This window comes from Hyperoodon ampullatus (assembly GCF_949752795.1).
Source record: "Hyperoodon ampullatus genome assembly, chromosome: 2".
NCBI lineage: Eukaryota > Metazoa > Chordata > Mammalia > Artiodactyla > Ziphiidae > Hyperoodon > Hyperoodon ampullatus.
This window is the reverse complement of record NC_136915.1, coordinates 148115078-148126337: the sequence shown is the minus strand read 5'-3', so window position 1 is coordinate 148126337 and position 11260 is coordinate 148115078. Positions and strand designations below refer to the sequence as shown.

The 11260-nt window shown below is 41.9% G+C and overlaps 1 protein-coding gene across 1 annotated transcript; it reads left to right on the top strand.

Moving 5' to 3' along the window:
- Nucleotides 1-3101: 3101 nt before the first annotated feature.
- On the top strand, nucleotides 3102-5732 carry IL20 (interleukin 20; the record flags this gene model as incomplete). The annotated part of the gene is given in 6 exon segments (XM_079723220.1): nucleotides 3102-3264; nucleotides 3550-3611; nucleotides 3722-3787; nucleotides 3791-3874; nucleotides 4541-4615; nucleotides 5655-5732. Coding segments are annotated over 6 exon segments (528 nt in total).
- Nucleotides 5733-11260: the final 5528 nt, after the last annotated feature.

Below are 11260 nucleotides of genomic sequence, written 5' to 3'. Positions count from 1 at the left end.
CCTCCTGGAATTCTCTTCCAGTTCTGTAATTCAGTGATCTTTTCTGTTCTGATTACCATTTTACCTTCCTTCTGGAAGGGAACCAGAAAGAAAGAGGTATCCTTTAACCAATAACTAAACCAGTAAGCTCCAAAGAAGTGCTTCTTAGAGGAGGAAGGTGTCGAGGTAATCCAGTCTGCAATTAAACTGCCTCAGGCCGGGAGGAAGTCCAGTGCCACCAGAGAAATTCCAAGGGAGTTTTAGCCCTCACCTGTGGGAGCTGACTTCTTTCATGGGATATATATATATATATAGATAGATAGATAGATAGATAGATAGATATAGATTATATATAGATATAGATATAGATATATACACACATAATTGGAAACCTCTGAGCTTGAGACAGACTCCCAAGAGATCACAAGCAACAGCCCTTCCTGAACTCAGGTAAGAGAGCTCCCTCTCTCTACACTATTCGCATGGTTCTGGGGATGAGCCCAGTTCTCCTAGTCATCTAGCCAGGTGTGTTCAGGGCCATGTCTAAAGGGGTCCTTTTCATTAGGACAAAATATCCTAGAGAATAGGGAATTGTCATGTTTATCTTTGTATTCCAGTACCTAGCATGATATTCAAGACAGCGGGTGCTTAATAAATGCTGATCGAATTGTTGAATTTAACATATATTTACCATATACCCACTATGTTCAAGGCAACTAACATCATTCTCTATTTAAAATGAGTTGATCACTCACTAGACGCTAAGTGTACGAATCATGCATCATTTTATTTAAATGTCAAAACAAATTTCTGGGGTAAGTTTAATTATGACCATTTGGGGGCAAAGAAAACAAAACTCAGAGAGGTGAGTTGACTTGTCCAAGGTCACATAGATGGAGAGTGACTAACTCATCCAGATTTACCTGTGACATTTTCAGTTTTAAAAGTTAAAGTGCTATGCCCTGGATCCCCCCCAGTCTTGGGAAAACTGGGACAACCTATGCCGATGGGGACTTGTAGAGCAGGCATTTGGACCTAGTTCTCAAACCCAGAGTTCTCTCTGATACTTTTGGGTTTGGTTTGTTTATTCCCTTTTCCTACATGTGGCAGTATCCCAGGTGAATATGAATGTAAAGTATACCGAGCCTATTGATTGGAACGTAGGAAAAAAATCAACAAGCGGTAACGATTATCAGTGCTGTACCAAGGTATCCTGGAACCTAAGGCAAACAGGAAAGATGTACACCCCTCTATATATGCTTTTTTAAGATTTTTATTGGAGTATAGTTGATTTACAATGTTGTTTTAGTTTTAGGTGTACAGCAAAGTGAATCAGTTATACATATATATCTCCACTCTTTTTTAGATTCTTTTCCCATATAGGCCATTACGGAGTATTGAGTAGAGTTCTCTGTGCTGTACAGTAGGTCCTTATCCGTTATCTATTTTATGTATAGTAGTAAGTATAGGTCAATCCCAATCTCCCAATTTCTCTCTCCCCCCCTTATACCCTGGTAACCATAAGTTTGTTTTCTACATCTGTGAGTCTACTTCTGTTTTGTAAATAGTTTCATTTGTACTCTTCTGTATATGTTTTTATTATTTTATGTATATAATTTTTCCAAGACATTAAGGTAGTTGAAAATTATTGAAAAATTGATAATTAGCTGCATTGCAACTCACATTATTTTTAAGTTTAAATATGTTATTTATGTCCCAAACAGAATTTATTATAATTTTACTTTCCTGGTTTTAAGGGAAGAAAACTCATCACTAATATTTTCATCATATACTTCTGATACATAAAAACATAGATATGGATATAGATACATAGATAGATATAGATGGATGGATAAACATATGTAGATATAGATGGCTAGATAGATGATGTATAGATAGATAGATAGACAGATAGGAGCACTCATTTCCCCTTTTGTCCTGGGCTCTGATATGGCTCAGCATGGCACTGTCAGATTCTGTCTTTATTTAAATTGCTAATCTTTTGTTCATCATGGATTGTTTTCAGTAATTTTGCTACTGCATTAAGATATTATTTATCTTGATTACTGAGACTTTTGTCTCCTTAAATTTTGTGCCTGAGGTGAGTGTTTCACTCTCCTCTCCCTAATCTCAGCGCATTATCATTTTACCTTAAAACTCAGCAACTACTATAAAGTGCCCTCTTACAAAGCAAGCCTCATCCCAAGAAGAAATGAGTTCCTTCCCAACTTTTTCTCTTTCTTTTGGGATCGCTTACTTGATCCTCAGCCTGAGTTACAAGGCTAGTAAAGCGCATACTCTTGTATTAGTCCCAGGTATGCCTGACTGCTGCCTTCCTGCAGAGGGCGCTGTGGAGTCTAGGCACCCCAGGAGGGTGGAGAAGTGTTAGGTGGAATTAGGCAGATTATCCATCAGAACTTGCCTTTCCATGGCAGAAGGACTGTTATGAAATCATTGACTTTCTATTTGCCTTCGGGGCTGAAATAAATCTACTATCCTCAAATAACCAATCTGATCTCAGACAAATGCCAAATAGAGCTAAGCTCCTCTGCCCTGGGGATGGCCATAAAATCCAAACAATTTCCCTGAAATGTTTTTGGTGGCTTGGCAACAGCTTCTATGGGTTCAGTTTTCCCCCAGTCCCTCTGTGGGGTCCAGAAGGGTGAGCTACATTGGCATTCTGGAAGGGAAGACTATATACGTCAACTCGCGAAAACAAGTTCTGACATTTTCCCTGAAATGTCATCCTCTATCTACTCATTGCAAGTGCCTGCTGCTCCAGGCCTTTCCTGCTGGGCAATAACGATGGGACTGGGATGGGGAGAGAATAAAGGAGCCAGGACCTGTAGCACCAACTCATACTCAGACCCGGAACAAGCACCTGAAGCCCTCTCTTCTCTTTTTCTTAGTAAGTTGGATGAATGTGCCAGACCATCTGAAGTCAGATGAAGCTATTAAGTTTCACCAGGGGACATTAGAGACTGGGGGAGGCATGTCCCTGGTGACGGAATTGGCTTCTTAAGGCATGAGATGGGGAAATCAATAAGTCATGCTCTTTCTTTTGAATTCTTAGCTCCTGTGGTCTCCAGAATCTGGCTCCAGAATCTCCTGTGGTCTCCAGAATGAAAGGCTCTGGTCTTCCCCTCTGCCTTCTTTCTGCTGTGTTTTATCTCTTCTGGACACCTTCTGCCAGGCTGAAGACACTCAATTTGGGAAGCTGTGTGATCACCGCAAGTCTTCAGGCAATTCGAAGTGGATTTTTGGAGATACAGGATGGAGTGCTATGTGAGGGAGGGACCCCACCTTTCACCTTGTGACTGCCTCCCCACTTTTCTACTTATTTTTCTCTGTCCCCCAGCAGTGTGATCACAAAAAGAGGCAGGCTGGGGACTCCCTACCAGGAGGATGTGTTCCCAGGAAATATCTGTAGTTCATAATTCAAAAGTGTTTTGGAGAGGGACTCTGCCCACTGTGCCATGGCAGGGAGGGGATGGGAGGTCTGGATGTCTAAGATCCTGGCAGCAGTTACTGACCTGTACTTTTTCATCTTGCCTTCCTCTGTTTAGCAACCCAAAGATGAAATCATTGACCTCAGAATCTTGAGGAAGACTCAGCCTTTGCAAGACATGAAGGTACATGCTTGGTCTGTATGAGTTCTGGGAGGAAATATGAGTCGGGGACATCTCCATCAACCTTGTTCCTGGACACCCTCCCCCCACCAACACGCCAGTCTTCTTTGTAGCCTAGAGGTCAGTTCTGCCTCCTCCGCCATATACTGAGACTCTACCTGGACAGGGTATTCAAAAACTAACAGACCCCTGACCACTGTATCCTCCAGAAGATCAGTGGTCTCGCCAGCTCTTTTCTTACCATCAAGAAGGACCTCTGGCTCTGTGTGACTAAGGGTCTTGGGTAAAAGGAGCCACCTCAGTACATAGCTTCAATGACTTAGCAATCAGCCTCATTCTTAGCCCCATTTAATGGATGGAAGAACTGAGTCCAAGAGTTCTAATAATCTGTGTTGAACCATGTGACTAGGTAATAAGAACTCAGTTATATTTACTTTTGAATACAAGCTCCATGAAAAATTTCTACAGAACTATAAAGTGCTACCTATTTGATGTCACTGATAATTTCCTAGTATCCATGAAATTATGCTTCTTCTGTAGGTGAGTTATCCTGCTGCGTACTAGTGCCTACTGAGTCCAGGCAGCTAATCAGCAGACAACTGGACTCAATCTCAAGATAGGACCTAGGAATCCAATTCTTTCTCCCATGGGGGCTCTCTGGAGGGAGCTAGACTAGAACTGGGTTGGGGGGTGTAGGCCAGATGGGATACAGTGATCACAAACACTTTCAGTGCTGCCTGTTTCTAAAAAGAAACAATGAGCTCTATATGCTTCTTCTTCTAGCTGGTGATCAGTTTAATGATCCTAAATAAGGAGGTCTGAAAAGACTTCTATAGGTGAAAGAATAGAACTTCCACCTACTTCGTGTCAATGGCAAGGGCGGAAAATCAGAATCTTTAATAAAATCTATCATTCTTTGGTATTCTTTTCAGCATGCCCATGTGACATGCCCCTGTGGGGAGGAAGTAATGGAGAAACACAGCCAGCTTATGAGCCACTTCGAAGAGGTATATGCAATTTTGGCCTTGGTTGGGATGAGTGTGTTTTTAGAACTGAGATCATAGATGGGTGCAATAGATGTTCATACTCGAAGAAATGTTATAGCCCTTAGGTTAATGGCCCTCTGAGGTCATGTGGACTGTCCCTCTGCTTTAACCCAGGGGATACCCATTCAGGCTCTAGAAGGGTGCTGTCTCTGCAAGATGCTCTGGGAATCAAGAAGGAATAGCCATGATTCCATCAAGTCACTCCAGAGACATCTGAACTTTCCAGCTACACAAACTAGAGGCGATAGTTTTCCAACATTCACACACTTGTACATACCCTCAAAAATAGTCACTCGCAATTTCATGCATGCCCATGCCATGCTGTTTCTCACCTCAATGCCTTTGCACATCTGCCAGGAAGGCCGGAGTCTGCTCCACACTCACTAATTCCTACTCATCCTTTAAGACTCAGCCTAGGCATCACCTCCAGGAAGGCACTGGCTACTTCTCCCAGAGTTAAGTGCTCCTGTCATCCTGTGGGGACCCCATCATCTATTTACCACACTACATTTTAATTGCCTGCTTCTGCCTGTCTCCCTCACTCAACTGTGAATTCCCTGTGGGTAGTGATGGTGTCATTCGTTTCTGAGTCCCTAGCCAGTCCAATGCTTAGCACAATAAATATTTGTTCCATTGAAGAATGCACAGTAGGCAACCTGTACAAACACACACACACACACACACACACACACACATCTTTCTTTAAAAAACAGCCTAATTACTTTGATCTCTGTGATTCAAGAAGCTTGAGTTGTAGTCCCAATTCTGCTACCCCCCTGGGCCTCAGTTTCTCTATGTAAGGCTAGGGTGATTGGACTCAATGATTTTTCCTCCCTCTTGTGAGATCTTGAGGTTTCATAATGTCTCTCAAGCTCTTCATTTTGAAAAAGATGCTCTGTTTACAATCTCCAATAGACCTACCAGTGAAAGGAGAGGATTAACCTTGGAGCCCACATTGTCTCTTTATGAATTGCTCACCACTTCACTTGGTATCTTCCAGCTTCAGCCTCAGACAGCAATGGTGAAGGCTTTGGGGGAGCTAGACATTCTCCTGAGCTGGATGGAAGAGATGGACTAGGAAGAAAGTGATGCTGCTGAGAGTATTCTGGGCCAAGACTCCCAGCCCTCAGTACCCAGGAGGCATGACCCCAAACCACCATCTCTTTGTTGTATAATTTAGTGCTGGTCACTGTGTATATTATTTATTTATTATTTGTTTCCTTATTGTGATTATCTTCATGTGTTCCTATTCTTAATCTAGAGTTTTGTCAGATTTTAATAAGATCTTTTTTACTGTTGGGTGTATTTATTAGTTAATATATTTATTTTTGCTCTTTAACTTATTTATTTTTATATTTGAAGATGAGACTTTTAAAAACAATTCACAGATTATATTTATAACCCAACTAGAGCAGGTTTTTCATAGAGTAAGCAGACCTTCTAAATTCTAGAGGAGTGGCTATAATTTTATTAAATTAAGGACATGTTTACTGACCACCAGTGCTTTAAGAAATACTTAAAATGGAACCAATGGCTACTAAGCGTGGGTTGTGGAAGAAGAACTTCTGATGTGAAATTACAAGCTTGTCTTACAATTACTGACCACCCCTACTCAACTCCCAAACCCCAGACTGTGTATCTTCCATTTATGGAATACTCTGGGGCCAGAATGTATTTTTACAAATAAAGTTTTCTCCGTATGATATCTGCTTGGAGTTTGAAAATGCTTCAGGAGAAGAAACAATGGTGGGAATGAGCTTGAATCTCATATTACCTAGGGACCTCTTGCTTCTTCGGGGAAGGAAGATGCCAGTGGGAACCTGAGCCTTCTCTCCCCTGCCAAATGCATCCCCAGCTCTATCTCCTAAATCACCCACAGCTCTGATCCCATGACTCTGCCCTCCACATAAAGGGACTGTGACTGGGTGAGGGACATCAGTCCTGGTGCTGTTGAGCACTCTCCTCTCTGTACCGCTGTTTTCCTTCTCATTTCAGGCTCTCATACTTCTGTGTCAGAGGTCTTAATTGCAACACAAATTATAATGGGCAGGAAGCTCTATTATAAGGGCTAAGACTGCACAGGGGCAAAGTGTAGTTCCCGAGCCCTGCCCAGGGAGGCGCATGAACCCTCTTTTGAGGTCCTTCCATTTTGGATTCTGGCCAGCTTCATGGTACAGGTTGTTCCTGGATTAAGTCTTTGAGTTTGGAAATAACTATTAAGTCAGTGTTCTTGTTCCAGGCCCCTTTCATGCTGAGCTTCCCTATATTGAAGGAGCCAGAATTCTGGCCTGGACTGCTTGCCTCCTTCCTCCCCAGCTCACTCCAAATAGCACCTCAGCTTATCAGTTTAGTTTCCACAGTTTCAGAAACAGCAGACTGATGCTCTTATAGTGAGCTTTCACACTGCTTATGGTTTCTGCTCCCAGCCCTCATCCTAGTCCCTGATGAAGTTTAAATAATTTGATTGATTCTTTTTCTCATTATTAAGTAACAACTACCCAGTAGAGAAAATTTGGAAAATACAAAAAATATAAAGAAGGAAATGCAAATCACTCATAATCCTATCACCCATAGATAACCATTCTGAAATATTTAGGTTTTTTTAAAAAAATTAATTAATTAATTAATTTATTTTTGGCTGCGTTGGGTTTTCGTTGTTGCGCGCAGGCTTTCTCTAGTTGTGGTGAGTGGGGGCTACTCTTTGTTGCGGTGCGCGGGCTTCTCATTTCTCACTGAGGTGGCTTCTCTTGTTGCTGAGCACGGGGTCTAGGCACGTGGGCTTCAGTAGTTGTGGCACATGGGCTCAGTAGTTGTGGCTCACAGGCTTAGTTGCTCCATGGCATGTGGGATCTTCCCAGACTAGGAATCGAACCTGTGTCCCCTACATTGGCAGGCAGATTCTTAACCACTGCACCACCAAGGAAGTCCCTAGGTGTGTTTTTCTCCAGATCTTTTTCTTGGATTCAAATCATGATTCAACTCTGATTACCTGATTGATTTGGGCTGTAAAATTTAACCTAGGAACCTCTGGAAAACAATATGATAACACCTACCTTTCAGGGTGATGGAAGAGATGGTCTTTTACATTCCTTTGAAACAGGGCATTTTTGCTTTTATACTCCCCATTATGATCACCCTTCTTCTATCAGATTTTCCAGTTACCTGTCTTCTGGTTTCCGTGACCAGCCTGACAAACGACTCAGCTTTAACTCTCAAGGCACAGTTGCGAAGTCAACTTCACTGAACTCAGTGTTAAAATTAGAACCAACATGAGACATGCTGAGGGTGTGTCTCAGGTTGACCCACAGAACTGAGGATGAAGCTCCTCCCTTTGTTTTCTGGGAGGCATTTCTGATTCTCCTGAGAGTCTGGGCCATAGGAAGCCTTGGTCTTTTGGAACTCCACATTACCGTGTAACCACTCCTTGCCTGTTTATTCCTCTCCCCTGCAGGATGCTTCTCCTCCTCCAAGTCATTTTTGTGGTCTCTGTTTGACCTACCACAGTACCAACAATGGGGAATTCAGCAGTGGAGAGTCAAGCCAGTTTGGGGACTAAGACAAAACTTCATGAAGGTGGGCCATTAAGGGACAGACTCTAAAGAATAGTTTACAATTGTCACTTTCAATTCTAACAGTGAAAATGATCATTGTCATTTATTAAGTACTTCTCATGTGCCAGGCACTGTTCTGGAAACTTCACATACATTATCCTATTTAATCCTTAAAACAATCCTGTGAGGTAGATTATTATTACCAGTTTGCAAGGGAAAATGTGCTCAGAGATGGTAAGTAAGTTGTGCAAGGGCAGAACCAAGCGTTGAATCTGGACACCCTGATACTACAGCCCTCTATGCTTTAACACTCTACTGTCTTCTTTCCCAACAGTGGCATCTAGTGTTCAGAAGCTCAGTGGGAAGGAATAATAAGTTTGGGCTTCATAGAGATATGAGTGAAAATCCTGACTCGGACACTCACTATCTTGGACCAGTGACATAACTATCCTTAGTACTATCCTTAGTTTCTTCACCTGCAAAGTAGGATTATATTACTTATCATGCTGAATTGATGTGAAGACTAAACAAGATTGTCATATCTAACTTGTACAAGCACATATTATGTATCAGGTACTGTTTTAAGTGTGTTGCAAGTGCCTGCTCATTTAATTTGCACAAGAGCATGAGGAGCTAGGTGTCATTGTTATTCCCATTTTACAGATGAGGAAACTGAAGACCAGAAAGGTAAAGTATCTTGTTCAAGTTTATAGCTAATAATGGTGAGGGTAAAATATGATAGAGGAGGCAGCCTGGAGAACCGTGCATTTAACCACTTCACTTTGCTGCCTGGCTGGAATGCCCAGTACGTAGAGAGCACTTGATCAATAGAGGCTCTGGATATAGCAGTGCTTCTGCCTGAAGGGTAAAGTGATGAGCCTTCCTGTCAAGCTGTGGCACTAACTATTAACTTCCTGGTGCAACTTATCTCTGTAACATCTGTACTGAACTTAATTTTTGCATGGATCTGAATCTTGTTTCCTCAAAAAGCAGAACAAGTTCCTTTGGAGGTGATAAGATAAATATACTAAATCTCAGGTTGACCTATCAGTTCTGATTACTCTTAGCTCTTAGACCTTGGATTAAGAATCTTAGACTGCTCTACTTCTCTGGGCCTCAGCTTCTGATGAGAGATTGCATATAGAAATAGACAATGGATAGACCATGTATAGAAGTAGAACTCTGATCCACAATCTGCAGCAACCAGCCCAGGAAACCAATACATTATCTGCAGTAAACAGCCTAGGAAGCCAGTCTGCTATCTGTAAGTCAGACTTGTATGAAATCAGACCACAATCTCTAGCAACCAGCTCATGAAGCTAAACAATAACTCCTGTAGCCACTGGATCCAAATGGCCAGGATTTGATTAAAAACCAACAGCTTCCCTAATTTTTGTCCCCACATGCAACCTAGCATGAACCAGAAAAAGCCAGATAATGCACCCCTAACCAATCACATAGGATGCTCTGCTTCTAGTTAGCCTACTGATGGCTTCCCCACACCAACAGCCTCCAAGCAAGGCATACCTGGTGGCTTCTTTGTTTTCTCCTGTAAAGCTTTCCCACTTCTGCAGGCCTTTGAGTCTCTGCCAAAACATGTGATGGTGGCTGACTCCCTTTCTATAACAAGCTCTGAAAAAATAGCCTTTGCCTGTTCTCATTTGGTTGGTCTTCATTTACTCCACATAGCATTTGTAGAATGAAAGAGTTGGGACAGATGATTCTGAATTCAAGAAACTGGGTGTGCTATCGCTGTCTCAGGAGATCAGATGTAGCTACTGCTGCCTTAATTACCAGAGGGGTTTGCATGGTTCCTGTATCATCAGTTTTGGATCTAGAATTTTAGGTGAGCATATCTGATTGGAAAGACCTAGGTGATGCCCTAGATGCCAGGGAGACTGGACAAGCCTTCCCTCTGATGGGAGGTGGGCTCAGAAGGAAGAGCATCCCCTAAACTTAGGAAGGAGATCCAGTTGCAGGGTGATTAAAAAGCATAAAAATAGTCTGCTGTATCTCTCATTTCCACCATGCCTTGGGAGTAACCCAATTCCTTGTTTTCAAGGATTCAGGCCTTTTCCAACATTGTACAGTATAATTTTGCCTGCCCGTTCTTCTTCCATACAGATGGAGAGCAAACACAGCATTCCCCTGTTGGACTCTTAAGTTCCTGCAAGACAGGACTGTGTCTTCAGCTTTTTAGCCTACCCTATCTCAGCAAAAATTACTTTATTGATAAGGACTGAATTCAAAAGCAGGAGAATGGAATGCGTTTTTAAAAATTAAAAACAAAAAAAATCTAAATGAAATTGGTTCCTCTATGTGTGTGGCTCTTAGTTAATTTTTTCATGAATTAATGGCTTTGGCTTTTGCTAGAAAATAGATAACACACCCTGCAGACTGGGCCTTGCCAACAGGAGGCAGCAAAACAACAGTTGGTGAAAAAATGAACTAATAGGGCCGCACCCCTAATTCACTGGAAGGTTGGCAGGTTGAACACTCTCCCGTTCAACCCAACTGTCAGGAGCACAATGAGTCAGTCACTTAACGGGAAGAGGGTAGGACTCAGAGACCTACCCTCTGAGGCAGGAAGCTGTGGATTAAAACCAGAGTGCTAATACCTTTCAGAGTACATTCTTTGTCTCACTGAACATTAGAGGTGGGCAAGAATTTACAGATCACTTTACAGGGTAACTGAGGTTCAGAGAGGGAAAGTGAGTTGTCCATGGTTACACAGTGAGTTATGGCAGAGTTGGCATTAAAACCCAGGTCCCTGTACTTCCAGGATCACTAAATCTCAATTCAATTAAAGAAGTAAAAATCGCCCAGATTGGAAATGAAGTACAACAGTCTTTATTCATAGATGATATGCCTATCCAGGGAGAAATATCCAATGGATTTATGAAAAGCTAGTAGAACTAATAAGAAAGTTTCATTTGGTAGCAGGATATAAGATCAATATACAAAGATCAATTGTATTTCCATACACCATCAACACACAATTGGAACTTGAAATTTTAAAAAAATACTATTTAAAATAACATCAAAAAGTTTGAAA